Below are 19,648 nucleotides of genomic sequence, written 5' to 3'. Positions count from 1 at the left end.
GTGAAATTTTCCTGAGTAAACTTTGTACCCAAAGTACTAGTCATATGCTGGGGTTTCACTCAGTTGCATGAATTTGTACCTTGTTTCTATAAGTGAAACCAATTGTTTGTATGGTAAAATTTTTTCAAATGCACTCTCGGAGTGGTTGGTGTTATGAAGGGCATCCAGCTGTAGAAACCTTGCCATATCAGACTGCAGCCTTGTGCAGCCTCCCGGCTTACCAGTCCTCAATCAAACCATCCAACCCATGCCATCACGGAAAACAGACATTAAATGATGATGATAGTGATGATGATGAGATATTTTACATAAATTATTGGTGTCTCTATTTTCTCTTACAACTGGAAGCTTGTTATAAAGCTAATTATTTCAGTCCTGAAATTGAAGAGGTTTCTGTTATTCATATAAAATAAATGCATTGGACAGAATTAAGTGATGTGCATAAAAACATCATATATTACCACTGGTAGGGTTTGAACTCATAACTCGTGTTCCAGGCATTGATTTTTTTTTTTTTTTTTTTTTTTTTTTTAATGTTGTAGTTCTGGGTGACAGGAAAATTATTTTTTTCGTTACTGTGTGGAGTGTGTATGGCGATCACATCGACTCCAGTGTTTCACTGGTACTTAAGTTATCAACCCTGAAACGATGGAAGGCAAAATCGATCTCGGCAGAATTTGAACGTAAAGACGGACGAAAAACCGCTAAGCATTTTGCCCGGCATACTAACGATTCTATTAGCTCGCAGTCTTAAACCTAAGATTAAGTCGCTTCATCTAAAGAACTGGACGACTCATCAGTTTTGGTGAAAGTTCTACTTAAAACGTTCGTATTAATTCTGCTGATGCTCTTTCAGCTTCAACTACTAACAGTGATATGTTTTTAGGAAAGTGGTTATACACCATTAGGTGTACACCTGCTTTCCTATATTAAATTCGGAATAAACGGAACGCAGAACTCTGAACTATCAACACAACAATATTTATTTATGTAGGAAAATAGGCAGCTTTAATCTTGGTTGCTGAGACGTTGGAATGTTGATGTGAGCCGTCCCCAGAGCTGAAATGATGGAGAGACAGCCCGACACGTCCATGCTCACAGCCGGCCGACCGAGAAAAGAGAGTGAAAAAAGCGGGAACGTTTAGATGTCGAACTCCACGCATGCGTGGACAAAAACACAGCAATAGCGACTGTACCTTTGGCGCCATATGACGTCACTACACGTTCATAGTAAAAATAAAAAAAACCAGTTGCCGTAAATTCGTAAATCGCATATACTGGAATTTGAATTCTGAGGATTCAGCTTGTATATTGCTTCCACGTAGTGTAACTTCTTTTGAAAAATCTTTACAGAACCGATTATTTAAATTTTTGAAACAATTTTCTCAACAAACATTTGTTCAGTGGCCGAGTAATTTTCATATAAGCACAACTATTTTGTAAACATTAACCAAATGTTTTGAGGTTTCTTTACATTTCTTTTTAAGCATCAATGCTATATTTTGATTATTAATATCGTTATCATATGCTTTCCGAAAAATATAAAAGCAAAATTATGCATGAAACGTAACGGTATTTGTATTTCGTTACTTAAATATTTTTTATCAATTTAGCATTGAAATATTTCTCTTTAAAACGAAGGTGTTTGTTCGAAGTACTGATGCGTCAATCTTCCGCAGAAGGTTACAGCAACGCAGATAAAACAATAAATATCGATAATAATAATAATAGGAAAGGAACCCAAATTTTAACGGGAAAAACATGTTAAGGGAGATCATTCACAAACCAAAATTTCATTCAAGGGACATAACTGTTTTACCCGCTTTGATAAAGTATAGCTGGGCGGAAGAATCTCATTACTATACTACGATGTGCACATCTTCATGTTATTCATTGAGTAGGTTTCAAAGCTGTGATGAAATAATATTCAAATATCTGTCAGGTCCTCGTAAAATAAGCACTGCTGAAATACACTGCCTTCACTTAGTGATCTGTAAATCAACCTACCCGTACGAAACGTTGATTTTACGCATTCAGGCTCAAGCTGTTTCCCCTCCATACATTTTTCTTTGAATCACAGCTCTTTTAGTTTCATCAGAAGATTCTTATACTATTTCTTAGTCAGCGTTCTCCCATCATCAGAGCTGAAGACTACACTATGCAAGATCAGATAATTAATATGTCTATCTATATACAAGTGTTCTAACGTATATAGATAGACATATATACATACGTCTATCTATATAGACGTATATATAGATAGTGGCTTCATGGTTAAGCAACACCCTTACGATGAACTGGCAAATGGAACAAGTTGAGGGCTCAGTTTGCTTGAGTGCTTGCGGCTCATTTACGATGTATTTTCTTGAGTGGACAGCAAGACCTGCTTTGCTCCATGCCACTAAACCACAAGGATATATATATATATATATATATATATATATATATATATATATATATATATATATATATATATATAAGTATGTATGTATGAGAGACTAGACTATTGTGCAATATGCTGTATCTTTTGTAAGGGCTCAAGCACTGCCCCTGGGAGGCACACACTGTAGCTACATCACTGCTGGCAGGGGTACTTTTGTGTATGGGTTCTGCTGGACAGGGGCTAAACCCACGCTAAATATTAACACCAACCATCAATGAATCTTGTACAGGGAGCCCTTTATTGTTGCAAATTTTGGCTGGGTTCTCCTCATGTAATACCATTGTACTCCGTTGTCTCACAATAGAAGGCACACAGTGGATAGTGTATACCTAGATACACTGTGTCACTCATGTAAAAAAAAGGTGTCGCTAATGGTCATTTGGTCATTACCTGGATGCTTTAGATTGTAGATTTCCTTGACCAGTGCTGACCCTGGGCTAAACAACAGTAACAGAGAGCTGTAGAACCAATGACACAGCTAAGAGCATGTGCTGCTGGGGCAGCCATTGAATTTGAGCCCCCCAACCTATAAACATTTACAGAACAGACCCAAAAGTGTTGCCCAGAACAGATCCTTCCTCCCCCCATCCCTTGCTTTGCCCCTCCCTCCACCAGCTTCATTACATTATTGAACTGCAAATCAATAAGATCATTAACAAAGGTTTACATTTTTTTTTATTTTCTTCCAAAACATTTGAGAAAAGAGTGTTGGGACACAACGAGACATAACAAAGTTCCATTAAATTCGGTTTCTTCCTTCTTCTTCTTCTTCTTCTTCTTCTTTTGCCTTTATACTTTTCAGCTCATGAAAACTGATATTATATTCCCTTTTTTTTCTAGTAGGTGGGGGATGGGGGAGGCAGTGAATGGGAGGGAGGGGCTGGAGGAGCCATATACTAAAGAGAAAAAGGTCCAAGGTTGCTGAGTAGTCCCCTATACTCTCCCCACCAGAAAAAAAATGACTGTTGTTTTTTTTTTTCTCTGAGTTTTGCAAGAATCATAGCTTTTTGAATATTTTAAATGTTTCCAAAATTGTCCAATGGAAATTTAGCGTTCTTTGTGTTGCTGGAATGTAAAAAGGGTTTCAGGGGAGTTTGCTCTTCCACATCGAGAGAGGTAGATGTCTATGGCTCAATGTCTTTAGCTTGTCTTTATTACTCAGTGTTCCCCTCTTGTTACTAAATCTGCCGTATCTCTCTCCGTATCCTCCGCAGGATCAAGAGCCTTCGATGTCATTAGAGTCACGTAAAGGTTTTCCTTTTTAGCTTTCGCTTCTTTCTTATCTTTAGGACTTCCAGGTGGCTTCTCATCTGTCTTTGATGGTTTCAGTTCTTTTGCTGGTGTATCCATTCCAAACATTGGGTTACTGAAATTTGTTGGTGTCGTAGGATCTGGTAAACTGTATTCATTTTCAATTGAGGCCTGCAATGAGAGAGAAAATAACTTTTGTGTAAAAGATTTGTACAGTATGGAAAGAAATATAATCAAACAGACTTTTAGATACTGCATTTCGTGTGTGTAGACAGAAACTGCATGGAAGCCTCTCACATATATGTATTATGATTAGTTTATTTGTCCTTGTTGATCTTGTTGACCAAGGACATTACATGGGAGAAAAAAAAACCGGACATGGTCTGTGTCTGGCTGTGGCTGACCAGTCCAATGCATTCTCAGAAGGTTCTGCTGCAGCTTGGGCTCTGATGGGTCTGCTGAGACTGAAGGCAAGGAGTTGGCACTGGACTTGAGCAGTTCACGTTTTCTTTGTGCCCTTACAATCCTGTTCTGATTGTAAGAGGTACTACCTCTGCTGGTGCCACTACACCAGGCAGGTCTTGTGCTTTGTTCCCCAGGGGTCAGAGTTGATCTCAAAGCTCTTCAGTGAGGCTTTGAGTCAATTCTTGAAATGCTTTTTCTGTCCACCATACATGTGTTTGCATTCCAGCAGTTTGCTATAAAACAATCCCTTGAGAAATCGTGTGTCAGGCATTCAAACAAGGTGGCCCACCCACCGGACTTGCACACTCCTCATCAGTGTGCAAATGCTTGGCACATCAGCTCGAGAGAGGACCTCTGTGTCAGGTGATTTTCTACAGCTTTCTTGGACAGTTCATACAGAAGTGGATCAACTTTTTGGCATCATGTAAGTAACCAAGTCAACAATGTTAGCTGACACTTCATCACTTATGAGTGATTCAGTTGATCCAATCAATGGAACAGCCTGCTCGTGAAATTAATGTGCAAGCGGCTGAGCACTCCACAGACACACATACACTTAACATAGTTGTCAGGGAGATTCAGTGTGACACAGAATGTAACAAGGCTGGCCCTTTGTAATACAGGTACAACTCATTTTTACCAGCAGAATGGACTGGAGTAATGTGAAGTAAAGTGTCTTGCTGGAGGACACAGCATGAGATGAACTCAGGACCTTATGATTATGAGCTGAATACACTAACCACTAAACCATGCGCCTTCACTGACAGTGTTGCCCCTGGATGGGACACCTGCTTGTTGCTGAGTGGCAGCAACGTGAAATGATATGTTTTGCTGGTCTAGGAATCAAAGCCAGGTATCGTGGCCAGGTGCAACACCTTTGCAATTAGGCCACGTACCTTCGTTATGAACAGAGGAAACAAAGAAGCAACTTAAAGTTCAATACTCACAATCTCCATTTCTGCTGCATTTTCATAATTCGGTGAATCAATTTGGATGTTTCCATTGTCACGGTAAGCTACGACTCCTGAAGGATCATGGGGCCCATCTTGACCCCTAGAGAACAAACTCAAGGAAAATATCCTACACAGTTTGGAAATAAAATAAAGTAAAATTAAATTCAGTTAAATAAAGTAGTAAAAATGTGGCAAATGGAAAACAAACGAGCAAGCAACCAATTTTAATGAAGCGTGGTTCAGATTATTTTCCAGCCAACAACATAGTTTGGGGTTCAGTCCCATTGCATGGCACCTTGGTCAAGTGTCGTCTGCTAAAGTTCCAGGCCAACCAAAGCCTTGTGAGGGGATTTGTTTGATGGAAACTTAAAGAAGGTTGTCATATATGGACAAACACACACACACACACAACTGGTCAGTTGTTCATAAGCCCATAAGAAACACAATCTAAAAAGCCTTTTGAGCAATAATATTTAATGTAGTCGTTATTTATGGCTGGTCAGAAAGTCACCATTGGTTTCATGCCTCTTATGCTCTAAGCAATATCAGTGACACACCAGAGACACATAGCTTCTTTACTGATGGAGGCAAGGATACAATCTTGGTCAGCCAGGGTTGTGAAAAAAAATCCCTTCTGTGCTAGATGGTGTTATCTCATTTTGACCAGTTCCATTTGTGTCCAAAAAGAGTCAATTTATGTATGATTTCTGTTCACTCATGAGCAAGTGGTGAGCCAGGATGTTTCCACTCCATACTCTGTCTTTTTGAATCTGCCTCAGAATAATAGACCTACATTTCATCTCCTGTGACTATTCTGCTCAAAACTTTGTCGCCTCCATTGTTGTCGCGATCGAGTAAACATTGGCAGACCTCGAGACATTTGCACTTGTGCTCTGCAGTAAGCTCTATCGGCACCCATCTTGCACAGACTTTATGGAAGCCGAGTTCATTGTGGATGATTTTATAGGCAGAAACATGACTAATCTGCAGAGAACAAGCTACTTCATCAATGATAAGTACCCTATGGAGGAGGTGTGGAGGCATGTGGATGAGTGGTTTGGGATGTTGGACTCAAGATTGTGGTTTTGATTCCTGGATTGGGTGATGTGTTGTCTTCTTGAGCAAAACACTTCATTTCACATCGCTCCGGTCCATGCAGCAGGCAAAAATGAATAGCCCTGCAACAGACTGGTGTCCCATCTAGGTGGGGAATATTTATATGTCATAGAAGCCAGGACACCGGCCCTTATGAGTCGACATGACTCGAGAATGGAACTTTAACTTAACCTTATAAAAGAGGTGTCTGAAGAGTCTACTTCTAAGACCATCCCAAGAACAGTGGGAAGAGAAGATGGGTGGGTGGATTTGGGAAGGAAAAGATGACTGTGTGAAAGTAAAATATAAATAAATGCCACACACTCTGAGTTCTTGTTGAGTCTTGTTAAATATTCTTACCTGCGTTTTTTAATGAGGAAATAACCAGCTAGAGTCAAGCCTCCCATGATCAGCAGTAGAACAATAGGAACTGTAATTGCTGTGACCTCTGTTTAAAGAAAGAAAATAAAATGAAAGCAATAAACACTTTGAATATTAGTTCCATCTTTGTATTTGGTTTGCAAAATTTTTGATATGCTGGCAGTGCCCCTTGACTGTCTCCCGTGCCAGTGGCACATAAAAAGCACCATCCAAACATGGTTGATGCCAGGTCCACCTAACTGGCTCCCATGCCAGTGGCACGTAAAAAGCACCCACTACACTCTTGGGGTGATTAGCCTTAGGAAGGGCATCCAGCTGTAGAAACATTGGCAGATCAGATTGAAGCCTGGTGTGGCCACTGGTTTCCCAGACCTCAGTCAAACCGTCCAACCCATGTCAGCATGGAAAACGGACATTAAACAATGATGATGATGATGCATACATACATATACAAAAATATATATATCATCATCATTTAATGTCCGTTGTCCATATACATGTGTGTGTATATGTGTGTGTGTGTGTGTGTGTGTGTGTGTGTGTGAGTGTGTGTGTGTGTGTGTGTGTGTGTGTGTGTGTGTGTGTGTGTGTAATTCAGTTTTGAGGATTAATAGATATACTGGTATTCTATTTCAAATAATACAAAAAAATAACCTAATGAGTATTATCTGAAATAGAATACCTGCATGTCTATTAATCCCCAAAACTGAATTATCATTGACTTTTATTAGATACTTTGTATATTTCTAGATAAATATATAAATGTATGATAAATAAGACCCCAAGGTACGATATGCAGATGCATGTAATGATGAAGGGCTGTACCTGATTGATTTGGAAACTCGTTTTCCCAAATTAATTAATTTATATATTTATATATATGTATGGGGTAGGCTTCTTTCAACCAAATTCACTCATAAGCCTTTGGTCAGCCCAGAACTACAGTAGAAAACTAAGTGCCATGCAGTAGGACTGAACCTGAAGCCAAATGGTTGGGAACAAGTTTCTCAATAGAAAGCAGTGTGCGTGTCTATAAATATATGCACACCTGTGCTCATTTACACACATGCACGCAAAATATAACTTCCATCTATTAAATTTCCTTTACAGCTTGCGTGTGCTGTGCAGTGGGATTGAACTCAAAACCACATGGCTGTGAAGTGAATCACTTTGCCACAATGTCATGCATCATGCTTGCATCATTTATTTAATTAAGAAGCTTAGTTAAGAATTATAATAGCAAATACTTACTGGTAGATTTGAGGGCACTCAAGAGGCCACTGGCAGACATAAGGGAACAATCCACACCATAATAGCCTTGAAAACAAAATATATTCATTAAGAAAAAGAAATATATATATATACCATCATCATCATCATCGTCTTCTAACATCCAGCTTCCAAGCTGCATTGGGTTCACACACACACACACACGTAATCAACACTTTGTAATTTGGGTTCAAATCGAAAGTGAATCAATTTTCAATTTCTAATGAAACCTGGTCGTTTTAGAGAAGTGTATTTGAAATAACTATAGCTGGTTGTTGAGATAATGTGGAAAATATGTAAATGAAAGAAAGTTTATTTGACTTGTCTAATTGATTTGATTGTTCTGGTTTTAACATCAGTTGGTAAGAATAGAAGTCATTTGACAACACTATTTTGTTTGTAATTGACTATCCTGTTGCAGGTTCAATCTGTGGAATATTGAAATGATACCCATCTTTGTCCATTCCACAAAGAAATTTGCCCAAGTTGCCATGCAGTGGGACTGAACCTGAAACCATGTGGTTAGGAAGCAAGCTTCTTAACCATACGGACATACCTGTGCCTGTGCAATCAAATATGGTACGTCTTTTAGTGATTGTACATCATCTTGGAATTTCATGTAATAATATTCCTTATGCACTAACTGTGGCACCACACACAGAGAGAATATCGAGTTAGCCATGTTCTGCTTTAGGAACTGCGTTCTTGGATACTGGGTTTACCAAGTGAAATATTCAGCATGTATGAGTTTGTGTGTGTGTGTGTGTGTGTGTGTGTGTGTGTGTGTGTGTGTGTGTGTGCAATTGTATGTATGTTTTGTGTGTTTGTTTATGTGATTGTGTGTGGGTACGTATAATTGTTAGTGTACATGTGTGTGACAGTGTGTGAGTGTATGTATGTGATTTGTGTGTTTGTGTGTGTGTGTGTGTGTGTGAGAGAGAGTTTTGTGTGTGTGTGTGTGTGTGTGTGTACATGAAGTATTTTGCCAATGATAATTCTTACCTTCCTTGCAGTGGCAGATGTAAGTTCCGTTGCTTCCTTGAATACAAGAACCACCATGGTAACAAATACACATGGGCAATTTCCGAGGCACTTCATATGCTAATGAGGGTTGTCAGAAAGGAAATGCAGAAGATAAGCCAATGTCATGAGATGTCATGAGAAAGATCAACAGCTGAGGAACATTTAATATGACATTTATTTATTTACTGCAGGACACCTACCCCTCCTCCTCCTCCTCCATATCTCTAATCTCTCATCCACTGGTTCAAAGCCACTAAACGCCTCACTCCTACTTCCTCTCCCACTTGAAGGGGTTTCTGCCTTGCTAGTTACTTAGCAACCCTGTTGGTGCTGGTACCACATAACAAGCACAGGTGCTGGTGCCACATAAAAAAGCACCAGTTCTGGCACCACATAAAAAAGCACAGGTGCCACCTAAAAAGGACTGGTGCTGGTGCCATGTAAAAAGCAGCCAATACACTCTGTAAAATGGTTGGCGTTAGGAAAGGCATCCAGTTGTGGAAACTCTGCCAAAACAGACAATGGAGCCTGGTACTCATTTAATTGACCCTGGAAGGGATGAAAGTCAAAGTTGACCTTGGCAGAGTTTGAACTCAGTATGTAAAACGGACGAAATTCAACAAAGCATGCTAATGCCCAGCATGCTAATGATTCTGCCATCTCGTTGCCTTTAAAAAAAAATGACGATATTAATTTCTAACTTAAGCACAATCCACATATTTAGAAGTGGGCATATAATTATAGACTCTATTAGCTGGCTGTTCACAATTATATCCCCTCAACCTGAGGGAAGAGTAGAAGATGTGTTCCAAAAGTGCCACACAGTGGGACTGAACCCAGAACCATGAGGTTGGGGAGTAAACTTGTTACCATACAGCTACTTCTACACCTATATAACTACCAGTAATTTACCTGTTTAATTTCAGGGGTCATATTAAATACAAATGTTTTCCTATATGGTTCCAATTAATCCATATCACTGGTTATGCAGTCATTTAATATTAATTATTATAAATATTAATTATTATTTAATATCAATTTATTCAATATTAATTATAATTTTAAAAATTAGTTTAATTACAAAAAAGCTATTCTTACCTGCATCACATAATGTAGTGGACCCTTCAATCAACTTGGAACCATCAGGACAAGCACACCGATAACCATTTGGAATCAGGAGGCAGAGATGGCTACATGTTTTTTCTGAAGCACATTTACTTGTAGCTACACAAACAAATACAAAAAAAAACAAACGCCTGAATGTAAAAGAAGCTGATATATATATATATAAATGTTGGTTGGTTGGTTTGATGGTTGTTTAAACGATTTCTTCTGACATACATTACATTGTAGCGAAAGAAGAGCAGAAAGGGTTAGAGAGAGAGAGAGAGAGAGAGAGAGAGACAGACAGACAGACAGACAGACAGAGAGTCAGCATAAGGAGTTCAAGATGAGTGTGCATGTTAGGCTTGGTGACAGGAAATCAATAAAAAAACCCACTATGCATACATAGTGAAAGAGAGAAATTCAGAGAGAGGAAGAGAGAAGCGGAGGGAGAGAAAGGGGAAGGAGGGAAGGAAGGAGGGAGAGAGGGAGAGAGAGATAGAGAGAGAGAGAGATGGAATAAGATAGAAAGACAGATCACTTACTTTTTGGATACTTGTATGGTTGGAATGCAATCACACTGCTTGGAGAAAACAGTTGGTCTCTTAGAGTAATATTTATACCTCGTCCAAATTTATCCATTTGCATCAGTTTGCCTTCATTTTGGGACACCCAGTATATTTCACTTTCATACAGGTCAATACTCACTGGGTTTATTGCTGAAATGACACATTACAATATACATATACATACATACATACATACATATATATATATATATATATATATATATATATATATAATTTTAAATAAGCAAACAATTAAAAAACAGCAAGAGACAGCTTCAGACAATCACACACAATCTACTACAGCTAGCCTTTAACAAGACACAGCATGGTCCTCTCCTCCCAGCTGGCAGTTATATCATCTGCGTTTTCCTTTTCTAGATCGTCAACACAGTAAATCATTTCTATCAATAAATACGTTAAACATTCATGAGTTTGTTTCATTTATAACGCATGCATCCAGCTTGACCACACAACGATGGTCTTCAACAATACAACACTCTCCAGTTCCAACAAGCAGCCATCATGACAATAGTATCAGGTCAATTGAAGAACTCTGAATGAAATTAGACTTCACAAAAACTGTGCAGGACCCAGTTGGGTGGATGGATTTTATTTGAACCTGTACTTAAAGGGGGTAGATATAAGCCATTGCTCCCATTTAACATGCCAACTGTCCCTTGAATACTTTTAGCAGAATCCACTGTTGTGAACATTGAGACCAGATTAAGAAGAAAACATTTGGAAGCCCTGTAAAAAGACCTTGGGTACTGCCCCTATCCCTTGCCTTTTCATAAGCAAAAATAAATAAATCTGATACCATTTCCAATAACAACCACTTGGTCGGTGCCATCCGGCTTCATTGATAGGATTCTGTTGAATTTGGAATCAGACCAGAACACACGATTGTTCATGAAGTAATCGATGGCAATTCCACTTGGTCGTGCCAGTTCTTTGTTAACTAAAACTTGTCTTCTCTCACCAGTCATCCAAGACCTTTCTATTTTGGGGTTGTAACTGTTTATATCTGTCCAGTACATCCAGCTGAAAAAGTGCATGGGAAACAAGTATAAGATTTATGATGATGAGAGAGAGAAAGAAGCATACACACATGCATGGAAATAAAGAATACTGGTGGAGCATTTGAATAAAAACAGCCACCTGGTGTAACCATAAAGGGTCAGATATTATTCTAATGCACGGGAAGCAAAAATGATGCCATGATGAAGAGATCGACTGATCAGTGGATATGAATGTTTCGTCAGATATTACGGAAAATAGGAGCATTGGTGGAGAACCAATGAAAAATATGCATCTATTAAATTCAAGGGAGGAATTTTTGTTTGTACCTATTGTCCTCCTTGCATTGGGTTACAACAGAAAATCCTAGAAATGCTGGGGGCTTCCAAGAAAGTACAAAGCAAACTGATTCACACCCCTTAAATACACCTGGATAGAGGCACAGGGGAAATTGGCAGGTGATTTGTTTATAGTGATCAAACATATGTGCTGTACATTAGCTCACTCCCTCCATTGAATCAACATTGCTTGTACAGGTGTACAAGTGTGCCTATACAAGTGTACAAGTGTGCCTATACAAGTGTACAAGTGTGCTTGTACAGGTGTACAAGTGTGCTTGTACAGTTGTACAAGTGTGCTTATACAGGTGTACAAGTGTGCTTGTACAGGTGTACAATGTCAGACATTGAAGTGATTGCAGAGTGACGTGAGATGAAATGTTTTGGTCAAGAACACAACAGTCAAATGTTCAGTCAAATGTTCATGGATTCTGCTTCAATTATTCACACAACCAATGAAATATATGTTTGTTCACAAACTCAATAATTACAACCCAACCCCCAATGGCGACATTAGGGTCGCAACCAACCCCCACCAGTGACAATCTGTAAAAGCAAAAGAAAATTATGTTTGCTATAACTGATCAACATGATTTCTATGTCACTAAGCCGATGACAAAACAATCTGATTAAAGGATGTGGAAGCATTGATATATTAAAAACAAAACAAATCTTTATATTTGGAAATATTCAAGTCAAAATTAGTGTTGTCTTTGAGGTTGGTGTTTCATTATGGCTTCGAAACAGGGCAACTGAAAATATCTGAAGAATATAATGAGTGATCGATAATGAGTCTCTTGAATGAAAATGCCCACCCTGTCTGTGAGTTAACGACAATAGCATAAGGACTACGAAGTTCCGTTTTGATTAAAGTGTATCTGTATCTTCCATCTTTAGCTGCCACAGATATGCTTTTCTTTTTGGAGTCAGTCCAGTAAACATTCCTGTTATAAAAAGAGGAAAATACAAAATTAACATTATTGCTGCCGAAGTTATTGAGAATTTATCAAGAATGATTAAAACCAATGAAAAGAATAAATGGTACCTGCTTATCAAATGAAAATAAGATGTGACCATTTAGTTAAGAAGATTGTTTTTGTATGTATTTCTGGCTTCTATTCCACTTTCATAGCATCAGAGGGACTGCTGCTTTGAGAATGGAATTTTGTTGATAGACACTTGGAAGGAGCTTGGCCGCTTTGTTCCCATGAGGCCCACTGCTCGAGAGAAACTCAGCTACCTCCCCTCTGTGAGGCCCACTCCAAAGGAACTCAGCCACTGTACCTCCATGAGGCCCAACACTCGTAAGGCACTCAGCCACTTTGCCTCCATGAGGCCCAACATTCAAAGGTTGATTTTTTTTATTACATGCCACCAGCACGAGTGCACTTGGCTTGCCGGGTCGGTCACTAGTCATTGCCGCTGTGAGGTTCAAAGTTCAAAGAACATGCATCACCACCTTGTCCCATGCCTTCCTGGGTCTACCTCTACCACAAGTTCTCTCTACAGTTAGAGAACAACACTTTTTAACACAGCTGTCCTCGTCCATATGTATCACATACCAGCACAGTCAACTCTCTTGCACACCACATCTGGTTCCTCTTATGCCTAAGAATTCTTCTCCTTGGTAAACTGCAGTGAAATTGCCTTTAGACATTAAAATGTGTCAGAAATATATTTTCGAACAAATCTGAAGTTTGTTTATTTCTAATCACTGCTTAGTGTTGCTACTTTTGTATCTGCTCTGACCTTGGTGCTTGGCTGTTCTAAGATAAAGCTATGGCTTTCTAATCTGCCCAGGGTTACCTCTCTTTGGTATTGCCTTCTGAGGAAGGTTAAGGTGCCAGAAACGCATCTAGGAATTTATTTGGAGGAGACACTGAACAGATAAGGTGTTTTTGCACCATTTACCATAAGCAAGAATTTTTTTCTCCAATGGTAAACTGCACTAAATTTGCCTTTAGAATTTAAAATATGTCACAAACATATTTGAACAAATCTAAATACACACACACACACACACATAGACACATATATGTACACACACAGGCAAACACATATGCACTTATACATATATATAGTTTTCCAGTTTCCATTTAGCAAATCTACTCACTAACTTCAAGGCTTTGGTCAGCCTGGGCCTAAAGTAGAAGACACTTGCTCAAGGTGCCACACGCACACACACACACACACACGAACACACACACACACACGAACACACACACACACGAACACACACACACACAAAGTTATTTTGTAAACAGAACAACAAATTTTACAGAAATAATGAAATAAATAAGAAAAGAATATTTTGCTGTTGGATATAATGTTATTTACCCTGATATCCAGTCGATGGAAATGCCATTTGGTTCCTCTAGATTATTGAGTTTCAGATCTTGTGGGACTCCAACATTATCAGATTTTTTAGAAATATAAGAACGCATCACTGTTTTGCTGATCATATCTGTCCAGTAAAGGGTTGACCGTTCAACGTCGACTGCTAAACCCTGGGATCTTTGTATGGAGAGTAAGGTGCTCATGTATTCTTTGATTATGGGGTCAAATCTTCGGATGCCGCTACCCACAGACATGAAGATGCTTACTTTGCCTTCCTCTGCAAAAGAACAACAAAAACAACCATCATCATTATTTTTTTAACCCTTTAGCATTTAAACCGGCCAGATCCAGCCCAAATATTCTACCTGTTTTATAATCAAATTGACCAAATCCAGCCTCTCACACCTGCCCTACAATGTCATTCTGAAAATAAACAATTATATCCTCAGAATCTCAAAGCTCTGAGATAAAGCAGTATTAATTCAAAACAATGTGAATAAATAAGTATTATATTTGACAGATTAATCTGAATGCTAAAGGGTTAATCTCCACTTTTCCATGTTGGCATGGGTTGGATAGGAATTTGTTGAGGTGAATTTTCTATGGCTGGATGTCCTTCCTGTTGCCAACCCTCACCTGTTTCTAAGTAAAATAATATTTCCTCATGACCAGACATGTACTTGCAGAAAACTGGATGTAAAGGTCACCATGTGGATGGGATAGACAGGATAAAGGTCCTTGCTGAGTCAGATACACTCATAAGGGTCAGTTTCCCAGTTCCTGTGGCGTGTATACTTCTCCCCTGGATGGGACACTGGTCTGTTGCAGGATAACTCACTTTTGCTGGCTGAGTGGACTGGGGCAACATGAAATGAAGTGTCTTGCTCGAGAAAACAATGCGTTGCCCAGTCCAGGAATTGAAACCACATTCTTATGATCATGAAACCACAATCTCATAATCATACCTCCACACCGCTTACATGGTGGAGGCACTTGCTGACAACACTCATGCAAGGAGACACACACACACACACATATGCACATGTACACTCACATATGCACACAGACATACACACACACACACATATGCACACACACGCACACGCACACGCACACACACACACACACACACACACACACACACAGATATGTTAATCTACTTACTTGTATATTTACATTTGGGAGTGGGTAATAAAGGGTCTTGGAAGCCTTCATGGCACAGGCATTTGTAGGAACCTTTTATGTTGTCGCAGAGCTGAGGACATTTGTTATTCGAAAGTTCACACTCATTAATATCTGCAAAGAGAATTTCAATTGAAAATCAATGCCTTACATTGCCTTTCTACCATCTTGATTCTATTCTATGTCTGCAGAAAGTGGCAGAAAGTAAAAGACCTTGACAATCATCCTTCTCTGCATCATCATCACCATCATCATCCTCATAGCCGTTTCTGTCATCGTTGTCATCATCATCAACACCATCATAAGGTGGGATAAAATGCTTTTGGGTGTCTCTGTTGGCCCCTCGACTTCAATGGAAGATCTCTTTGAATTGCCATTATAACTACAACATCTCTAAGAATTTAGCAAACAGACAATTTCTTTCTACATTTGGTTCAAAATTGTTCAAAGAATATAATACAAAAATACAAAGACAGGTGAGATAACGACGAAGAAGGTGTATTATTCTACATACCCACGCATTCCTTTGTCTTTTCATCTTTCATTTTGAAACCCCTTCGACAGGAACATATCATACCACCTCCTTCGAGATCTGTGCAATTGTGGGGGCACCCTCCATTATCAATGCTGCAGTTGACGGCACCAGCACGTTTAACTGGAGAACATAAAAAAATATATAAGTTATAAATAAGCTTTCCAAGATCCCACCTGGTGTTTTTTTATATAATTATTATTTAATATAGTAAAGATTGTTTGCCACCATAACATGGCAGTCCTGGTTTAGGACTAATTACAGCAACATCGTATCCAGCTGGCTATATGACATGATCTCTATCCAGGACTGCCATGTGATGTTCGATAACAATCTTTACTACAAAGAACTGTTGCTGAATATCTCTCGTTGTGAGATTTAAAAATAGTAATTTTTCTAATTTATTATTTAATAATTCTCCAAAGGTGACGAACTGACAGAATCATTAACACGCTGGACGAAATGCTTAGTGGTAGTTTGCCTGTCGCTACGTTCTGAGTTCAAATTCTGCCAAAGTTGACTTTGCCTTTCATTCTTTTGGGGTCAATGTAATTGATTATCCCCTTCCCATCAAATTTCAGGCCTTGTGCCTTTAGCAGAAAGGATTATTTTATAATCCTTCTAATCCAGTCTTCTCTGTCTTCAACATAATCCTTCCTGATCCATTTTATTGACTCTCAAAAGAAAAAGAAAAAATATTTTCTCTGTATGCAGCTGTGACTGTGTGGTAAGAAGCTTGCTTCCCAGCCACATGGTTCTGGGTTCAGTCCCACTGCATGGCACCTTCAACAAGTGTCTTCTATCATAGCCTCAGGGTGACCAAAGCCTTCTGAGTGAATTTGGTAAATGGAAACAGAAAGAAGCTTGTGGCATATATATCTGTGTGTGTGTGTGTGTGTGTGTGTGTCTTTGAATATCCCCACCACCTTTGTTGGGTTATTTATATCCTCGTAACTTAGCAGTTTGGAAAAAGAGACTAAGAGATTAAGCACCTGGATTAAAAAAAAAAGAAAAATTAGTACATGGGTCAATTCTTTTGACTAAAAATTCTTCTTCAAGGTTATGCCCCAGCATGGCCACAGTCTAAAAGGTCCATCTCCTGGTTTTGAGTTAAAATACTTTATTTTCACATTCCTTTCTTTACATCCTTTTCATAAGTATTTCTCTCTTTTGCAATTCTTCCTTTTTCAATAATCTCATTCTTCCTATAAACTTCTCGACCATTCTCTTCTCCTTCTCTCCACCTTATAACCTTCTCTTTCAGGCTCAACCGTTTTGTTTTTCTTACCTATTTTTGCCACCTTTATTCACTTTCTCACCTTTCCTCTACCTGTAACTTCTATAAACTTTTCATCTTATTTCTCCCCTGTTTCCCACCTTTTCTTCTGCTTCCACATCTCCGCCTCTCCTTTTCCACGTTCACATCTCAATGAACCAAACCCCAGCCAGCTGTGTGCACCTCAAATCAATCAAACACCACCATCCCTATTTCCCTTCACAGATACTCTCCTTTATATGCACACAACACCCCCACCTCCTCCCCACTTAAGAAAATCATCCCTAACTTTGTTTTTCTGCCTTCCTTTCCACCACTCTTCTCTTCCCTCTTTCTTCTTTTTCTCTGATGAAGCACTACATGTCCAAAACGTCAAAGACCCTTTTCTTTTTTTTTTTCAAGCATGAAACTAATAACACCTTTGTAAAAACTTGTACCTCTTGTGCTTTTTCTTGTTTTTGTTCATTCATCATATGTATATACGTATATCTATGTGAGTGTATATGCACTTATGATATATATATATATATATATATATATATATGGGAGAAAGTCTGATAAATGCAAGATGCAGGACATACCATTTGTTCCCTACGTATGTTTCACTTTTGTGATACTTTGCATCCTCTGCAGTGGATGTTCTGAGTACAGTTGGATTTTGAAACGCAATAATTCATGAAGGGAAAATTTTATTGCATTATGTTTACAAATATATATATATATATATAAAGATAGATAAGAAAAGAAACGGAGCAACAATTAACAATTAGAAGTTGATCATTGTTATGAAAAGGTCATAGTTAATTTGTAATTAAAAGACATTTACAGCTGTTTCAGTTTGTTATTTTTGGAGTAAATTTGCATTTTTCTCGTTACTTGTAACAAACATCGTCAGAATGATTTAGAGTTCATCAGAGGAATATAAACAGGAAAAAAGTCCATCAAGTAACCTCTAACTCATAATTTTTCTATCTGTCTGTCTGTCTGTGTGTGTCTCTCTCTCTCTCTCTCTCTCTCTCTATATATATATATATATATATATATATATATATATATATATAGAGAGAGAGAGAGAGAGAGAGAGAGAGAGAGAGAGACAGACAGACAGAGACAGAGACAGACAGAGACAGAGAGACAGACAGACAGACAGACAGACAGATAGAAAAATATATATATAATCATCATCATCATCATCATTGTCATCATAGTCATGATTGCAATCATCATCATCGTTGTCATCATTATTTAATGTATTCCTTCCGTGCTAACATGGGTTTGACAATTTGTTGGCAGCTGGCAAGCTAGAGGATTGCATCGTGTTTTGTTGTCTGCTCTTGGCTTGGTTTCTACGATTGGATGCCCTTTCTAATGCCAACCAATCTACAGAGTGTACTGGGTGCTGATCATGTGGTGCCAGTAGCAGTGAGGTCACCAAGTGATTTTCAGGATAAGACACCTCAACTGGGTGGGGATGTGGTTTTGTGCCAGATGTGAGGTTAGGATATGAGTAGAGGAACAGAGAAGGGGTGTTTTTCTGTAAGGGAGATACACAGCTCCCTCAGTTAGAGAGAGAGGGGGAGAAAGAGAGAGGGGGGAGAGAAAGAGAGAGAGAGAGAGAAATCGCTATTAGCAACAGTAGTTTTAAATAAAAAAAAACTGTTGAATCTTGTTGAGAGTTGCTTGTTGAAAAATAAACCGATACTTACTGCATCCTATTTCGTCAGATTTATCTGCGCAGTCAGCTATTTCATTGCACACTTTGAATGCATCAATGCACTCTTTACTTGTACACTTGAACTGATCTTGTTCACATATTTCTTCCTTCGGTTGACCTAAGGAAAACAGATCAATGATTTTTTAATGAAAAAAATCACTGCAATTTTGCATTTATTGGAAGTCTTGGTGGCTCAATTAACAAATGGGTTTTAATATGGAACACAGTGAAATTTGAAAGTGGAGACGCTGCATTGTTCAGTTGCCCACACATACTCCACCTCTTCCTCCTTCTCACCACCACCACCACCATCATCATCATCAACGTCATCATCATCATCATCACCACCATCATCATCATCCTTTAACATACACGTTCCCTACTCAAATGAATCGAACAATTTGACAGAGTCGTGTGCCTATACCGATACCTTCTTTTTGGCATTGTTTCCTTCCTGCCACCAACCATTCTACAGAGTGAACTGGGTGCTTGTTTCCCTGTGGCAGCAGCACTGGTGATGCTGTCTTATAAATGGTCAAGGCTGCCGAGGGCTTAAAGTGGTTTGTGTAATGAAGGGAGAAGAGAAGAGGAGAGAGTGTGGGCAATGATATGGGGCAGGGGAATAAGGGAATGGTAAGAGGGGAAGCTGGGGAAGTTTGACAGTGGGGAGTGGGGAGAAGACAAGAATTGTGTACCGTC

The 19,648-nt window shown here is 38.9% G+C and overlaps 1 protein-coding gene across 1 annotated transcript in view; it reads right to left on the bottom strand.

Moving 5' to 3' along the window:
• Positions 1 to 3,100: 3,100 nt before the first annotated feature.
• The window catches only part of LOC106882178 (low-density lipoprotein receptor-related protein 2-like), a 228,340-nt gene continuing 211,792 nt past the window's right edge, over positions 3,101 to 19,648 (bottom strand). The window contains exons 70-82 of the mRNA XM_089356330.1: positions 18,942 to 19,067; positions 15,942 to 16,082; positions 15,410 to 15,541; positions 14,246 to 14,522; positions 12,724 to 12,852; positions 11,371 to 11,594; positions 10,530 to 10,703; positions 9,979 to 10,104; positions 8,860 to 8,958; positions 7,840 to 7,905; positions 6,568 to 6,655; positions 5,107 to 5,239; positions 3,101 to 3,865 (exon numbers count right to left, since the gene is read on the bottom strand). Of these exons, the coding sequence (XP_089212456.1) occupies positions 3,602 to 3,865; positions 5,107 to 5,239; positions 6,568 to 6,655; positions 7,840 to 7,905; positions 8,860 to 8,958; positions 9,979 to 10,104; positions 10,530 to 10,703; positions 11,371 to 11,594; positions 12,724 to 12,852; positions 14,246 to 14,522; positions 15,410 to 15,541; positions 15,942 to 16,082; positions 18,942 to 19,067 (1,979 nt within the window). The 3' untranslated portion in view covers positions 3,101 to 3,601. The remainder of the gene's footprint in view (positions 3,866 to 5,106; positions 5,240 to 6,567; positions 6,656 to 7,839; positions 7,906 to 8,859; positions 8,959 to 9,978; positions 10,105 to 10,529; positions 10,704 to 11,370; positions 11,595 to 12,723; positions 12,853 to 14,245; positions 14,523 to 15,409; positions 15,542 to 15,941; positions 16,083 to 18,941; positions 19,068 to 19,648) is intronic.

This window comes from Octopus bimaculoides, chromosome 8, assembly GCF_046866305.1.
Source record: "Octopus bimaculoides isolate indiv1 chromosome 8, ASM4686630v1, whole genome shotgun sequence".
NCBI lineage: Eukaryota > Metazoa > Mollusca > Cephalopoda > Octopoda > Octopodidae > Octopus > Octopus bimaculoides.
Note: the sequence above shows the minus strand (reverse complement) of the source record. Positions and strands in the feature narration are given on the sequence as shown.